Here is a 17,589-nt window from a genome sequence, read left to right as displayed (position 1 = left end):
TGTCGTCCTCCTGCACCTGAACAGAGGAAGTCCGGGCCTCTGCTGTAAATCAGTCACGCTCTACTTCACCACACAACGCCCCGTATCTCAACCTGTTTGTAAGCTACACCCCGAGACTGAAATGTTCATTGCAAACGTGCAGCTTTCTTATCTCCGGTGCTCCATCAATTTTTCAGCGCACATCAATAAGCCATGAGAGCCGGGATCCAGCCTCTTGTTGAAAAACATTTCTTTTTCTTTGTGGCATTAAAAGTTAAAAAAGAAAAGGGTCATTCTCATCTGTATAGTGCAGATGTAACTGCAGAGCGTTCCTCCAGCAGTGGACTTCTGGATCGCAGGAGGTACAGCACACTACCTGCCACCATCAATTATTGAGCTCCTCCCTGTCCTGATATAGAAAAGGAACAAGAGAGAGGCCGAGGTGGAGAGGTTCTCCGGCAGCTCTTTTGTGCAGATTTAACTCATCCATCTTTTAAGAGGGGTGCATCTGCAAGGATATAGTAAGAGACGTGTAAGACCGACATGTTGTGCTCCGGTCGACAGGGCGTCTTCATTCAGTGCAGTTTGGGCAAGACATACATTTTTTAAGGCTGTAAATATCATTGTTGTATCCTGTGTGTTAATTCTCTTGCAGCCTATTTCTTAACTTTTACTTTATCCCTGACGCAGAAGGTATAAGGTGATAAAAAGTCACTGACTTTGAGTTTATAGCTTGTTTCTCTGCCAGAAAGTTGATAAATGACAACATGGTAATATTTCAATGTGTAGTACGACCCTGGCATGCAAGACAAAATTCCATAACTATATTTAGGCAGATTTTAGACATGTCCTCAGGTTTGTTTCCAGTAGATTTCAATCATCAAAGCTCTTCTGGTACAAGGAGAGTTGTGTTTCAATTTTCCATTCGCAGAAACACCGAAGAAGTGGCTTGTCAGGAATAAATCAAAATGTCTTTTAAGTCAATTTGCAAGAGTATGATATCAAAAAGTTTGGGGAAACTTTCAAACCATGTCCCTGACTTTCTCTCCAACAGGCAGCGGTGAGCGGTCGTGGTTCCCGAGCGGCGGCGCAGTCATGGGCGGGCCGGAGGTGAAGGCCGGGCCACCTCTGGTGTCAGCTGTGGTTCTCTCCCTCCTGGCTCTCTCTCTCCTCCCCACCAAGGTCTCCTGCCTCCCCCAGCCTCTGCCCAGAGTCTTCCTCACATTCGAAGGTAAGAAGAAACACGTGGAGATGATTGTGAACCGTCCACACGGCCTCTGTCCGCTTGTTGTGACTGGCCCCAGATGGAGGGAGATTACACTGGAGCCGCATGTGTTTAGCGCTAATGCTAAACAAATGGTCGATAATCAAGGTTAGCCAGCGGCTACGTGATAATGGAATAACGGCTTACTCGGACTTTGCAGATCTTGTGTAACGATGCTGGTTTTTTTTGGGGATAATAAATAGTTTGGCTTCTCCAACTCAAACACACCTCAGGCCTGGACGCTTTGTTTTTGGACAGACCCTCATCCAGTCGTTTTCCTGTTGTGTGTAAGCAAAGAGTCAAAGCTCTGCAGGAGGTGGAGCTACTCATCAGACTGTCCCTGGATCTGTTCCTAGTTAAACTTTAATCACAGCACTCTGTGCTACAGGGCCCGTGGGTATTGTTGCTGCCTCTGGTTCGGAATCTACTGTTTTATTTAATTTCTTTGACGTGGATTATTTTATGAATTTTTGATGATCCCTTGAACTGAGAGTGTTCTTCTGTGGTAAGCAGGTTAAGGTTTGGTGTGGATGAGCCGTCCGATCCCCTCCCACTACCTCTTGCTGTTGATTAGTCCTGGAGATGTTCTGATAACCGGTAATACCGAAGATTACGGATCAGGCTTCGGCGAGTATCCAAATCTATGGACCATGTCTTCGGAGCATATTAGTTTCACCCAGATAACGCTGCAATCTTCTTTTCCTGGAAATCCCTTCTACTTCAGGAATTGATTTACGGTGGAGTAGCGTTAGCCAGATTGGTGACGTAGGCAAGGCTTCCATCTTGAGGGGGTGGCGCTTGTGTTGCCAATTACAACTCCAGCAATAGGCCGTACAATAACAGCAATCATCACTTACATGCAGGGTTCGTGGATACAGCTGTTTTTAGTTGTTATTCTTATCGGATGGTGGTGCTACGCAAATTCCAGGTATCCAAATCGGAATTCTGAGAAAAATGGAATCTAAACATCTCTAATTAGGCCTCACAGAGCAGATGAGACTGTCACTCATCCATCACTTAATCAGACAGATAGAGAAGTCAAACAATGTGAAGCTGAAGCAGCCGCATTTCTGTTTTGTTTTCCGTCCTCACACTGAGACTCAATATTCCCCATGTGCCACGTATTTCCCCAAATTCGGGCTCGTTCTCTCCTCGCACGCTTACACTGTCATTCCTGCATATTTCTCTTTTGTTCTTTTCTCGGATTATTGTTTATTGTTTCATTCCGAATGTCTGACCCAGCCGGTCCACTCCGTCTCAGCTCTCCACGCTGTGTGAGTCATTAAATAACCGCCGAGGGGGAAAATAAAAAGCCCAAACCACTGACTGCCTGAAAGGAAACCATCGCTGTCTCTGGTTTTAAGAACTCGAGCCACGTTATCCACTCGCTCCTCAGTCTTCCAAATAGCCATCCTGAAAGGTCAAAGGTCACAATGCTGAAGATACGATCTCTGTAATCCTGCAACACGTTATTCCCTCTGATGTGCAGATTAGATTCGATTCATGTATTTACTGTAAGCGTGCATCTCCTCGGGGGGCACCATAAAAGGAGAGTTAGACTGCAGAGCACCCATTTCTTTTACTGACTCTTAGACTTCGGTCTTAATGAGAGTTTGGATGTGTGTTTGTTTTTATTGAGCTGTAATTAGAAGAATGCATTTAGCCGAATTTATGAGTCAAGACCCAGCAGACGATGGGGCTGTAAAGTAGCAGGGTGTGTATCCAAAGCTATAAACAGCCGACTTCCCTGTAAATTTATATCGTGCCGCAGCTCAGGATCGAGCACTTGAGCTTAAAGAAATGCGACGTATGAGTCGATACCCATTTTCGAGTTGAGGAGGATGAGGGTCATAACTCCCGCTGTCTGCAGGGGAGAGTTCAGCATGGGTAAGCACCAGATGTATGGAGACTCTTAAGGCCCGAGGTGGATGTTCCTTTCTCGCTTAAACACTGGATTCTTTACCGAGGGAAGAATTCAGGGAGTCTGGGCTCCATCCAAAGCAGCCAGGAAGATGGACGGCGAGTCAAAGTGGAGGACGGTGGGCGGTTGTCCCAGTGGGGGACGAGAGCGCAGGTGTTTTGGCACCTGCCGGGTGGCCAAAAATGTGAATTCTTCTGCCGCCAGATGTGAAAACCCGAGCTGGAACTCACTAAACCAAGAAAATAAACTGGCGAGTCAGACGCTCGTGTTGTACATGGATCCGGACGCTTGGATATATCCTCACCCCTGTTTTCCCCCTTGTGTCGCTGCTGAAATCCAAACCAGGGGTAAGGCCGGTTCGTGGGACTCCCGGCGTAAAGCCCCCCCGACCTGCGGAGAAGTTGCTGTCTCGGACATTCCTCTCGGCCTCGCTCTGCTTACTCGTGGGTTCTGTGGGCGAACGCGGCCAAGCCACAATTAAAACCCGCATAATAAACAGGGAAAAATGCAACTTACCCAAATAATGAACCCTCAAGCAGTGCCTTTCTCTTCCGTGCCTCGGATAATAAACACCGGCTCACAGCAGCAGCACTGTTCTGATAAAAGATAATAACTCCTCAACATTTGCCTTGGCCCGTTTCATGGTGTGTTTGATGTATTTACTGTTTAAGAACGAGGCTGAAATGCGATCGTGTGCACAGACATTTGGATTAAATTGAGAGAGTGTGTCAGCCTTTTAAAAGCTGTTAATATTTATTGATAATAACAGAAGTGGTCTCATTTTGATGTCTGGCTTGTTTTGGAAATTCAGAAGCTTTTCAACGTTTTATCCGGATTGGACTCCGACAGAAACTTGACTCAATTACACTAATCTGCCAATTTAAATGAAGCTTCCACATGTTACTTCTTAGATGATTAGCGTTAGCATAGAGGGCTCACGGTCTCACGGAGCCTCGTCAATAACTAGCCCTACCGAAAGCTGTTAGCAATTAGCAATCAAGAGTTTTCCAATGGTTTGGGGTTGGCTACAAGAAGGTGTAGCCCTCTGTACTTACTTGTCAAATTATATTGGACTGTGGGGACTGGAAATTTAACTTGATGTCTGTTTAGTACCATACAAAATCTGTGTTGTATCAAAAATTGTCAATTATCGTAAGCATCATTGTTTTTAGTCAATAAGTTCCCAATGGTAGACAATTTAATTCAGGTTAAAGTTGAGGCTATTGTTGAGTACATTAAGATAATGATTTAATATTTGGCTTATTTTGACCAATGTCAAAGTTTTGTAGTAGGAGGAAACAAAAGTTTATATTCCTTTACTAAGAAAACATATCTGTCCTGAAATCCAAATATCGATTTCCCGCCTTATGAACTAATAACACTAATAGTGAGTTGTGTCTGTGATGATAGTGTTAACATGGTACTGCTGTTAATTTTAACTTTTCTGATTTTTCAATACTTCTTTTGTTTGCTCAGACAACGTACAGCCTCACCAAAGACATTGAGCTACTGTTCTGTTATGGTATCGTATTAACACTGCCATATTACCCCCTGCTGGTCTAATACTGTAAAGCAATACGCAGCTTATTAGTTTTGCTACTGTATCCGCAGTTGGCCCCAGCGATGCCAAAAATTCCTTTCTGGAATATGTGGATCAACAATCCGGGGCCTCATTTTTTCCCATAGAGTTTTGGCAGCTGGGTTTCGTGGTCTGCGTTCAGGATCAGGATCATTTAATCTCATCAGCGATCTCACCCTGCTCTGGCAAACCTCCAGGATTCAATACAGAAATACATACAGTACGTGGGTCGAGCCCTTAAAGATGTTTATTTGAGAGTGAACGGGGCCATTCATGCGCTTTCGTGTGGATAATGTAGATTTTATGGACACGCAGGAAACATTGATTAGGACGATGTGTGCGGTTCAATTAGCGCTCGCCACACGGACCTGAACAGAACCAGGCCCGGCGACCAGGAGCCAGACCTCAGAGAGCAGATACACCGGATCCCTGCGCCCTTTCATCATGCCTCATTACTACTGATACTCCACTCGCTCCCCATTATTCAAAGTTGGAGTTCAGACGCTGCAGTCGGACGTCAGTCTTTTAAGCGTGTCCACTCGGTGGTGAGGGTTTTCAGCAGCGAGTGTGTGTCCGTGTACTCTGAGAGAGATTGTGTGTATTTGCTCGCACTAAGAGCCTCAGTGAGCATTCCTCGACTTTATTGAATTTCGCTTGTTTAACTTTCTCCCGAGTCATTGTTGAAACTATGTGGTTTTTAGCTTTGCAAGCTACGTAACAGTTATGAAACTAAATCTACAAGCTGGTGCCGCAGTTACTTTAAATACAGGGTTTCCATAGATTTCAACCACAGGCAGAGACAGAAGAAAGTAGAGACAGTTGATAATAATCTGTATCGTAAAGGATTTCTCTTGCAAGATTTAAAGAAATAGCAACAGAAATAGCATTAACACACCTTTTAAATAATTAAGACCTACCTAAATAGCTTTAAGACAAACTATATGTCTTTAATATTGTTAACAATCAGATTTTTAGACCCCACAGGAATCCTGAGATATCAGAATCTCTTATTATTTAATTGAAAGCATTTCTTTAATCTGAAAAAGGAGTCTTCGCTTATTTTACAACAACATCTAGGTGATGTAATGTCCCAGCTTTAAAACCAAAATGAGTGGAAGACAGAATAATGTGATGCGCAGGTCTTCTCCTCTTCTAGAATGAGGCATATCACTTCCTAGCCCTTTGAAGGATTCTTTAAATGGGCTGTTGAATGCATTGAGTGAAACAGGCATCTGACGTGGACGGTTAACGGTATGCCGTGGTCTTTTGGGGTCAAGACAAAGGTCACAGAGTCAAAGATCAATGCTGTCAAAGGCTGATGAGAAGGTCTTTAGTCTGTGCCTTCAGGTTAACTCTTTTCTACCTCTTTCTTACAATAGAACTGAACATTAGCATCTCTATTTTTCCAGTGGTAAACATAACAGAGCCTGTGAAGTAGAATTAGTGATGCTCTGTGGTTATGGAGAATTCCTGGGAGGGCAGAAGCACGGGCCTGTCGAAGCTGTCAGCGAGGGCACACAGAGACATGCTGCAAATAGCTGTAGGTTAGCGATGCATGTGTGTCTTCTGAATGCTGCTGTGTCCACGGCATGAGGAGAGCTCCTTCTTGAGTGAATGAGTTTGCATTTTCCCCCCAGACTCACGTCCTGTGATCTCTATCTAATTACCTGAGTCGCAGCATGGAGGGTTTTCTGCAGGAGGGTTGTTGGTGAATGTGATGAGCTCCAGCTTGCACCGCCTCGGGGGCTGACAGCGTATGAGCTGTTTGACAGCCGCCTCTCCGTCAGCCAGTCGTCCTCCTGCCTCTGTGTTGAGCCGTTCCTGCGTCTGACCTCACTCCCCCTGTTGAATGTTTCATATATTCCTTCTGGCAAACATGTTGAAAGGTAATCGATGGTCATCAATACGAACAAAAGACAGAAACTCTTAGCCAAGGTCAACTGGAAGAAATCCTTTGGGCTGGAGGTCGGCATTATCTCAAATCAATAAACTGATCCTTGAAACCATTTAAGGCAAGTTTGTTTGTATTCCTGCCTCTGTTGTGAAGTGCATATATTCTAAACTGAGGTTATTGAGCTGTCCATTGTAAAAGGCATTGATTCCATTTCCATCATTCCAAACAGTCTTACGACCTGAATACACTTAAGCAGCTCAATCAAAAGCGTAAGTAACGTTTCTAACAGGCGCGTTTGTAAGTGTTGCACTTGCAGCAAATCTCAACCTTCACTCAACAGCAACAGAAACAAACCCATGACCTCAGTGACATCACGCCACATGGGAAGTGCAGCTTATTTTAATATATGACACAGCTTCAGCCTTGAAGACGCCAGACGAGTCCCACCTGGTGGAGCTGGTGCTGAATCCCCTCGCACCGAAAGACTCTCTGAGACAGTGGAGTCACAGATTTACTGTGAGAGGTAACTGGAGGCTCCTGGTGAGGCCAGGTGACGGGTCAAGGCCAAAAGCCAGCAGGTGACGGGTCAAGGCCAAAAGCCAGCAGGTGAACGGGACAGTTTGATTCCGTGTGTCAAAGACCAGCGGCTGGTGACATGTGAAGGGGAGGCCAGGTGCTAATTGGGGCATCAGGAATGAGAACTAGCTGGCGGTCGGGGGCAGCATGATGAACCGGTTGTCATCTCCAGTTTCAGCTCCCTACAGGGAATATTATCCAACACCTCAGCAGGTCAGCCGTGCACGGAGACCAGGAGTTGACATTGGTGCTGGATAACATCACTCTGCCCAGACGTATACACAGAGCCGAGGGGGAGAATACACCCGGGGCTCACATGTCATATTTAGATACGACGTCTGCATCAGGGAAACCAGTATGAGAGAGCGCGTGCATAAGTGCTTCGGCATTCGGTATCATATGATTCTCATTATGAACGTCTGGATATAGATGATTGCTGATAGACGACAATTGGGACACGGACGCAGCATTTATAGTTTTCCTTTTTTAAGCTAATGCTGGCGTCTGTCCATGAAAAGTTGTGGCCGTACAGTTCCTTCGAGCATGCTGTTTGCATTTTGCCTGCTGCCTGCCAGGGAATGTGGAGCATGCCTGTTGGACAGACAATCGGACGACTCTGTCAACCAGCGCCGGACGTCCTGGGTGGTCTGCTCACACTGAAACAGCACCTTAACTTTAACTTCCCTTTCTGCCAAATGGGTATATGCCACCAGTTATTACTGTATACCCTTTGGCTGAGTCCCCCCTTCTCCCCCAGGGAAAATAGATTGGCTGCGCCATTGGGTCATTTTTTATCTGGAGAGGCGCCCGTCAGTTGCCTGGGATCGGGTCTTTTACTGGTGCAGCATGCATGAGTGGGCCAGGGCTGTGTCTCCTAAGTGCAGCCATCTAGAACCGAACCCAAGAGCTCTTAGCATTGTCTGGACAAAGAGCAATGGCATTTGGCACCGGGTTTGAAGTCAGGCCTCCAGGAGAGAGAGACCCACTCCATCTTGTGAGGATGGATTAATTGCAGGGGGCTGAGGGGGGGGGGGGGGGGGGGTATAAGCCCCAGCCTCAATATTTATCAAGACAGGGGGATTGGGGGTCCTCCCACCAGCTGCCCCTGACAACCACAGAGCAGGTTCTCCTTGAGCTGAATAGAAATCAAGCCTCATTAGCACTGAGTTAATTTATTCATGCCGGCCTTTCAGGTAGAAAGCCAATTGACGAGGGTCTGATTTGCATCGTGGGCACCGAGGTCGGTTTGTAATTGGCCCGCTGTCCGACCCTGAAGTGTTAATAAGGTGCAGGGACCTTTTTGGCTTGTGTTCAGGCACTGGGGTTAATCATAAAACCAATACTCCAGATTCCCAGTCAGAGCTGTTCATCCCTGTTTTCACAGTGGCTAAGCTACTGTCCTGACAGAGCCGTCCCACACTGTTGCTTCACGCTGATTTTATCACCTTCTCTTGTCGGGGGAGAAAAGTCTCCACAGATGGATTTTTCACGAGGTTACTCCCCAAACTGGCAACCAGTTGGAGGGAAACTGACAAACCACAGCTGTTTTTCAGCAGTTTTTCTTCTGCCACCACATTTCCCTCCAGAATAAACCATCGTGCCACACCGTTTCCTTCCTCGTTCGACCACATCTAGCTGCTGCTTGAGAAACTGGAAGAAGAAACATGGGCTGTTCAAGCAACACCAGCTCAGTGAGTCGGCGCATGCTTCTTAAATGTCAAACCCAGGCACGTCCCAAAACTACAGTCGCCTCTCTAATAAAAGGTCCAGCATTCTTTCCAGCCTGCTGTGAATCCTCGTTTTATGATTGTGGCATCACGACAAAACATTCCTTGTATGGACATCACCGAATCAGAACCACGGAAGCGTTGTTTACTGCGAGAGGATTTATTGTAAAACCTGGTTATCGGATCATGCAAACAGTTTCGGAGGTCTAGACTGTCACAGAGTCCTGTGGATTGAAAACCTTGAGGAAACACTTCCGTGTGGTTGATGCCTTTCCTCTCGTGGCTGCATAATCACACCAGAGCACCGCAGTCTCCCCTGTGCTTTAATTGCTGCCACACAAACAGCCGCCACAATGACAGGTCCCTTCCTGTTGCCGGCGTTTCTTTTCTATTTCTACTTGGCTTCTCACCACAGACACATAAAAGAGGATGTTCTTTAACTCTGTGGGACGCGATAGCACGCTGCCTCTCTGGATTAACACACCCAGCGTCCGTGTCCGTGACCGATCCACTCTCTCATGGTTCACAGGATGTGGAGTTACCTGCCACAGTGATCACAGCGTGCAGTTTTCAACAGATATCTTTTCTTCGAAGTTGTCGTGACAGCGGAAAAAACGTGAAGTTAGCTCTGCTGTCGTTAAACAAAGGCTGCATTAACGTTTTTGGAAAGTCCAACCTGCAATCAGCCACGGATAATTTCATTTGACATATGGCACATGTTTAAAAGATGGATGTGCCGTCATCAGGCCAACTGTGACAACACCAGACCGCCTCTGCCGATTTCCCTTTAATCTATGGCTGCAACTTCTGCTTATTTGTATCATTGATTGATCACTTAAAATTAAAATGTCAGAAACGTAGAAAAAAAGACTCATTGCATTTTTTTTTCTAACCATTCGATGAAGAATGGAAACTTCTAACTACTTCTGTTGAGGAAAGTCAAATAAACTGAATGTACGCTCCAGATTAGCTATTATTGGATTTTAATCGGATATTGAAGGTCAAACACATATTTATTGTGAGTTTAAAACAAAGAAAGGCAGCATACATTTGTAAAGGGGCATTCCGCCAGTTTTACACAAAAGGATCAGTTTAAGCTGTAAAAGAAAGTTGTATTCAGTCTTCTGTCTCCCAGGAGGATGTTTCAGCCTCTTTATCTTCAACACTGAAGTGCAGTTTGTTCGATGGTTGTTAACACAACTACAACATGACAGACTTTAAGGAAAGGGGAAGGATGGGACATGGGCCAAGAGAGACCCCTTAAAAGTTTGGCACAGATCCGGACAAAAGGTCGGATCCAGTAATTTTTTTTGTGTGAGATTTTTGACTTTATCACTAATTTCCTTAACCTATTCCTGTGTCTTGATGAGAGGATCAGGATTAATCTTATTTAGAGAACTGATTTCAGTGTTTGTAATTTGGTGCAGCTTGATTGAATTTAAAGGAGGCGGTTGGGCCTTGGCGAGGGCACACCATTCTATTTTAGTTATTTTTATTCTTTAATCAACACTTTTTTTAAAGAAAATCTTGATCTACTTTCTCTTTTTTCATTAATTTACTTCCCAGCCCCTTCACCAACATGCATGAGTAATGTTTTCTGCCTTTCTTCAGCAAAGGAAGCAACGTGCTGTTTAATATTGAATGACTTCCGTGATTTCATGCCAACAAAAGGCTTTTGTGCTGCGTCCGCTCGACCGCTTCACACAGCATCAAAGAGAGGGAGAGCCTGGGCGCTCCAGACGCCACCTTGACCTTTGTGGCCGAGCCCCGCCGTCCATCGCTTGGATCAGGGTGGATCGGATCACCACCGGTCTGCCAGCCGACCAATAGGGCACCATGGGTCAAAGCTCAAAGTCAAAGGCCCGGCACTGGGGACTGGTGGGAGGTCGGCAGGGTGGTGTAAGGCCCACCTGCACCCATACATAATAGAAAAGCCCCACTGTCGCCAACCCCCCCCGAACCCTGCCACCTTTGTGCGTTCATTCAGTTTCTTTTTGCTTCTCTGCCTGCAACGAAGACAACAGCAAGACGGACAAAGATAAGAGTGAAGACCGTCTTTGCACCGAGGCGGACAGTTTTATTACTCCACTATCTTTATTTCATCCCTCAGCATAAACAGATTACAGACTGTAAATCCATAAACAAGATGCCGGAGCCAAAGTGATGATGTCCACACACACTTCTGTCTCGGGAGAGGGGGCGATGTCAGCGTTGAAGAATGCATATGAACTCATGACTAACAAGCCACATGTGGTCCAGAGGATTTCTTCATCACACACACACACACACACACACACACAACAACAGAAACAGTTGTGCTCCTGCTTTTGTTTTCTGGTTTGATAAATCGCCCTTTCGTGACATCCAGTTGTGTAAAAACCTGATAAAAGTTAGACACTCTACAAAGACGTCATATGAGAGTTATGAGTCTGTAAACACTTTGTCTCGGATCGTATATTTAATAACCCTTGAAAAATGTTGATGATTGCTCTGAGCAGCTCCTCTGCCCGTGATGGAGCAGGTGCACTGGAGATGTGAACTTTGTGACGTGTCCATGGTGCCGCGGAATCCACGAGTCAATAGATTGAAAGCAGAGCACGGATGAGATAGTGTTTCCGAAGGCATGTGGTGTCCCAAGGATTCTTTGGTTTGTCTTAAGAACTCGACACGACCCTGCTGCAGCCGGCCTTCCGCCCTCAGGAGGGAAACATGAAAGTCTCCTGTCCCCCCCTGTCCCCCCCCCCCCCCCACTGACAAAACAATACAAAGTTCACCACGATATTAAACAACATTATTTCACCTAACACCACGCCCCTCTCAACAATGTGCTCCGATCATGGAATGTTCTGGATAAATGCTGTCAGATACCGATCTGAGGAGTCAGGAGTGAACAGTCATGGCAGAGTCAGTTAACAGTGGGGAGCGGGGGGGGGGGGGGGGGGGGCTGTTAGAAGTCGGTGAACCTCACCAGAAGATAAACTAACACACTCAGTCAGTTCGCGACAAAGAAACGTTAGTCATTACATAATACAGCAAAAATAAATCGTCAAAGTGCATTAGTAACAATTGCATTTGTAGAGACTATAGCATCTATATTCATCTTTTTGTCTCTCGTATTTTTTTTAAAATTATTAAGTTATTTGACATTTCAGGACTCATTACGTATGAGTCAATTATCAATTTATGCTAGCTAGCTAAATTAGCGTACTGCTAAGTTGATAGTCTTTTGGAAATGGAATTATTTTGTTGATATTTGAAAGACGTGAAGTTTAGCAAACATAAAAATATTGAACTATCATTAGCTCAAATAGCCACAGCTAAGCTAAACGACACAGGAGTTAAAATACTTACCTTTCTCTTGTGCTAACCGTGACTCAGCTAGGCTAACGGCAGCTAGAAAACCCTCTGTAGCTGTTTCCCATCATGTAGTTTGGATAAATACTTAAACTTCCTAATGGCCACTTCCTCTCTCACCTCTCGCCCTTCTCTCAGACTTATGTTAGATAACTTTAAAAGCTGCGGTTGCCTCGATTGCCCGTTTCGCCGCCCTCCGTGGTTTTCACTAAACCGCTCGAGATTCCTTCTGCCTGTAGGAGCTATAAAGTCGGGTTGTAAAACTCAAGTCATGCTTGGACCATTCAATTCATGTTGTTAAATGACAGCTGGTGTGTTATAGTGTAGAACTGAGGTGGAGTATCGTGCTCGAAGAAGGTTTCCTGACACTGTCTTCGTGGACTGATTCTGGGGGAAGATGGATTCAAATAGATTGGACTGGAATTGGAAGAATGCGTGTTTTTGATTAGCCTCAAATTAGTATTTGACCTGTTGATGGTTTGCAGAGGCCTTTAGTGTCTGCAGCCTTTTCAGTGAAGGATAAATCTTTGCGAGCTCTGTGATGTCTCCTCAGCTTTGAAGCGTGAGCCCGATGCAATCTCTCTTTCTCGAAGATTTACTCTTAAGCGCACATCTGCTTGACAGGACACCTTAACTTCTAATTTAGTTTCTGGCAGGTCAGGTAAAGCAGAGTTGTGTGTTCTCCGCACATGACGCTCTCGCCTCTGATGATACAAACTTTCCAAAATACCCCTCAGCGCTCTCACTTGAAGACATTAACCGTATTATTGCCTAAAGATGGCAAACAGTGAGGGAAGAGTCGTGGGAAACTCGCCCTGTGCCTGAAGTGGTTAACTTCTCTTCATTCAAAGTTAAACACTCCAGGCTTTAATGTGGCGAATGCGCCGGACAGCGGCCTGTGATCAGAGCGAGTGGGGTTGGGGGGGGGCTTAGGAAAAGCCACTTTCCTTTCGAGATAATAGGCCCCAGCCTGAAAAGCGTACGTCGCACAATAATGAAAATGTGACTTCAGCCCGAGGCATTGAAGCAAGGCAACCTGTTTGTTGATTAGAGGAGGGAACACAAAGAGAGCTCAGAGAGGATCAGCGGAGGGGAGGAAACGGATGGTGTGGATCCACGTCCCCCCCCCCCCATCACCCGACACCCCCTGCTCTCAGCGCAGATTGGAAAAATGATAAATATGCATGAGTTTGACTTCGACAGTGAAGTTCTTTGATGGCACGGTGGAGAGTTCTCTACCTCTGGAGCAAATAGGCTGAAAATAACTGTCTGAGAATGTTTACTTCTGAGTGTGCGTGTGTGTGTGTGTGTGTGTGTGTGTGTGCGAACAATGTTCCGCTTTTAATGAGTAGAAGAGACTCTTGTACACTTCACAGTTCCCTTTTTCCCAACGAGTTCTCCGCAGCCACAGGACGGGAATAAATAAACCAATAAATCATTGTGAGGTCAATGTCAGGGGCCATTTATTTTGTGTTCACGACGTGTCAGTCCACAATGTTTCGACCTGGCTGCTGGTGTCAATTTCATCATCCTAATGAATCTGGAAAACATAAACATCTATAAAGAAAATACTTCCTTCTACTGGAGTCCAGTCTGGAGATGCTGTCTTCAGATTTATCTGGATGCATTGACTTGATCCTTTTATCCTAATATGTCTTTTCACAGGTTTATCACTTTGCACATTTTCAGTTTCATTTTATATTTCTGTATTTCTATTAATGCTGTCCAGCTCACCTTCTGGCACCCACAGTGTTTAGTTGGAGCGATCACACCACTCGTATCCTGTTCCTGTCATATATCAAACTAGAACTGCACTCAAATACCTCTGTCCAGACCCAACATAACCCTGTCATACATTTAAATTCACTAGTTCCGGGCTTGTACTTGGTTCCGCACCAATTTGCACAGAGTCATAAATATCAGTCCCAGAAATATGCCTGATTATATCCATCAAAATTCATGAATTATTCAAAAAGCCCTTTATCGCAATGTTAAAAAAAGTGTAAAGAAATCCTGGATCCGCACTAACTTCAGCTCAGGAACAGTCATATGATTTAAAAGTATAATAGTGTGGCTGCAGCTGAGCTTGATTTCCAAACTGGTCTGAATAACAAGTCTTTTCCTAATCGGTCGAGAGGGATAAAGGTTGTTATTTGAACGAGAAAATTTGCTGATACAATAATATATATACTGTATATAATAATGATAATGATCTGTATTATACTTGTTACTCCTGCTGCCTTGCACCCTAAATGTATATTTGCAGCAGTCGACCTCCCGTGTAAGAACCAGCCTCAAAATCCTTAAAGTCAAGAAAACGGTTCCCTCTGAGTTTTTCTTTCCAGATCTCTTATTTTGATCTTGGTCAGATTAATGCCGGCTTGTGTGGGGGGGGGGGGGGGGGGGGGGGGGGGATTCTTCTCTCGGGTTTAATTTCTCAGGAACTAAGAGGAGAATACCTCTCGTCCTCATTGTGGTCAGAAGCTTAATGGATGTTTTTTCTCTCAGACCTGCAGGCCTCGCAGTCCTTTGAACACTACAGCATATCGGACAAGGCCATGGACTACCGGATCCTGCAGATGGACGAGGACCAGGACAGGATGTACGTGGGCTGCAAGGACCACGTCCTCTCCATGGACATCAACAACATCTCCCATGGCTCCCTCAAGGTCAGCGGGGGCTTATTGTTGTATTATAATGCACCGCTGGGACCCTGGTGTTTAAATCTAGCAACACGTGCGGCCCATTATCAAACAGCCAGAGTACACATTATTATAATCTGAGCAATCATATGCAAATTATCGTGCATTTTCCATTATCAGAACCATTTGGGGTGTATTCAGAGAGAGCCGTGTAAAAGCTGGAGCTCTCCGGTGCCTGGTTGCGTTTGCACTGAAGCAGTTATCTGCGGAGTAATTGACAGCAATGAAATGCATAAACAGATGGAAAAGCATTTAGGTTTCCCCCGGGGGGAGCGCTCCACCGCATCCATTTCCATGAGTAAATTGCTTCATATGTTCATTTAGCTGGACCTTCGAAAACCTCTACAGGGTTTGAAAAAAAGAAACACAACGCATTAACAGAACCCAGGGTCGGCTCCTATCGAAACAGGAACTTTCACAACGTTTGTTTTATTCACTTACAACAGAGTTTACAATCAAAACCTCAATATGCTGCTGGTGAATGTCCGAGCTTGTTTAAAAGGTTTTGTTCTTTTGCCACCAGGTGTTCTGGCCGGCGTCCACCAGCAAGATAGAGGAGTGTCAAATGGCAGGAAAAGACCCAACGGTAAGGACAGACTTTACAAAACCTTTCTTTTAGGATTCAAACAAAAAATAATCATCCTTCCATCCATTATCTTTCCATTCTTTACCATTCATCACACCACTTGTCCTGTAAGGGGTTGCACGGAAAGCTGGAGCAAATCCCAGTTGCCTTAGCTACATTTCTTTATCGGAAGGGTTTGATATTTTAGGAATGGTATCGGAAACTTTAAATATCCAATCTAGTAAGGAAAATGTGTTTTTAATAAACCACAGTCCACATCACTATCAATGTGTTTTCTTACTTTTCTGAAAGGTAAAGTGATACTTTATCATCCCAAAGGAAAACTTTTTACTAGTATGCATGAATATAAATACATCAAACATTAAAGCTTCAGTTAAAGAAAGAAAAAAAAAACATTTCTCAAACTGAAATACTATACTCTGCATACTTATTCATGTTTTTATGATTTCTGATTTGTCGTATTTCCTCTCTTTAACCCAAGACTCTGTTACATTGAGCAGAAATAACAGATTCTTCCTCTTTCAAATGAAAAACTGATTTCATAACAATCCCGAGCGGTAAGAAAACCAGGCCTCGTGTTGGTTTTTGTTATTTTTTGCCGGCGTGGTCCGGATGCAGACGAAAGGTCTTGCCCGGTTGTTCCCAGATCCTCCAAGTTGGTCCGCCGTGGGGGGGGAGGCGTTGTGCGTGCACCTCCTGGGATTTCCCTCTTCCCATCTGTGGACCTGCTCCAGCCACATGTGCGGCCGGCTGCAGATGTCCACAGGCCGGGGTTCCTCCTGGCATCACCGCGGCTGGTCAGGACCTGAGTGTGTGGCGTGGGAGGATCCAGGGCCGCGGTAGAGAAAACAAACCAGAATCAAAGCAGACGGGACACGGCTCGTTGACGCGGAGGTTTCACAACCGGGGCCTGATTCTGAGAAGCACGTGTTAGCTGCAGCCAGATTTAACGAAGCTGCACAGCGGGACTCAGATTCCTCCTCCGTCCTCTGTTTGCCTCTAATTGGCTCGTTCTGAAACATGCACAGCTGCCTATAGACGCTGCAGAGGACGGGGGAATAGCAGGATCAAATAAGGGGGTTTTATTTTCAGAGGAGCATCTTCACGTGCATCAGCCGCCTGATTTCTAAAGCCCAAGTTAACAATAAGAAGTTTCACACTGGACGAAACAGGCGCTGCTCGTTTGTCCTCCGCCCCGTGACAGCAGCTGTGGTAATAGAGCCACACTGTTTTGAGGAAATAGAGGAGAAGCTGTTTCCAGTCAATGAGTGATTTGTGCTACTCTGAGTCACCGTCCGCCGGCTGCAGACAGGCTCCCACAAATATTTGGGTGAGCCATCTTCGTGTGGAGCCGCTCAGTGACCCCCTTCCCCTTCGGTCATCCCCTCTCCTGCAGGCTGCTCCGTCAGAGCCGTGTCTAAAGATTCCACCTTTTGGTCTTAAAACTTTTCTTGGACTGCTTTCAGACTCTGCAGTTGTCTCATGACATTTCCTAGAGGGGCTGCCTCTGAGAGCGCACATGTCTGTTGCTCTGGACATTCTCCTGGAACTTGTTTAAGCCAGCCCCCTTGGAAAATGTCCGAAAGTGGATTGATAACGTTTAAGTTGCAAATATCGTATTTTTATCGTTTTTTCTGTTGTTTTGAACACGTCCATCCAACACAATCTCCTGCTTTGTTCTGTATATGTAAAAGACAAACTTCAGATATTGTCCAGATCCAATTGTCCTGACTCTTTCTCAGATTTGATCCCCTGCAATCGTCTTTCTATTGTCTCTCCTCCATTATGCACGTTTCTTCATTCTAATCCCAGCCCTCCATCCCTCTGTTATTCTTACCCTCCCTGTCTGTTTATATAAAGTTCCTCTTCACTGATACAATCTGTGCCGAGCCAGGGTACAGAAAAATCAAGTGTGTTTGCTGCTCGCTCAAAAGCTTCCACTCTAAAGTCGGCAACGATCGCCGCTTGAACTCGAGGCCTCGAGTCTGGACGCTGTTTATCCGGCGC

The 17,589-nt window shown here is 45.4% G+C and overlaps 1 protein-coding gene across 1 annotated transcript in view; it reads left to right on the top strand.

The window, feature by feature from the left end:
- Positions 1 to 1,047: 1,047 nt before the first annotated feature.
- sema3c (sema domain, immunoglobulin domain (Ig), short basic domain, secreted, (semaphorin) 3C) overlaps positions 1,048 to 17,589 on the top strand; it is a 30,756-nt gene continuing 14,214 nt past the window's right edge. The window contains exons 1-3 of the mRNA XM_053414652.1: positions 1,048 to 1,210; positions 14,803 to 14,963; positions 15,520 to 15,582. Of these exons, the coding sequence (XP_053270627.1) occupies positions 1,075 to 1,210; positions 14,803 to 14,963; positions 15,520 to 15,582 (360 nt within the window). The 5' untranslated portion in view covers positions 1,048 to 1,074. The remainder of the gene's footprint in view (positions 1,211 to 14,802; positions 14,964 to 15,519; positions 15,583 to 17,589) is intronic.

Source organism: Pleuronectes platessa, chromosome 22, assembly GCF_947347685.1.
Source record: "Pleuronectes platessa chromosome 22, fPlePla1.1, whole genome shotgun sequence".
Classification (NCBI taxonomy): domain Eukaryota; kingdom Metazoa; phylum Chordata; class Actinopteri; order Pleuronectiformes; family Pleuronectidae; genus Pleuronectes; species Pleuronectes platessa.
This window is presented reverse-complemented; position numbering and strand designations above follow the sequence as displayed.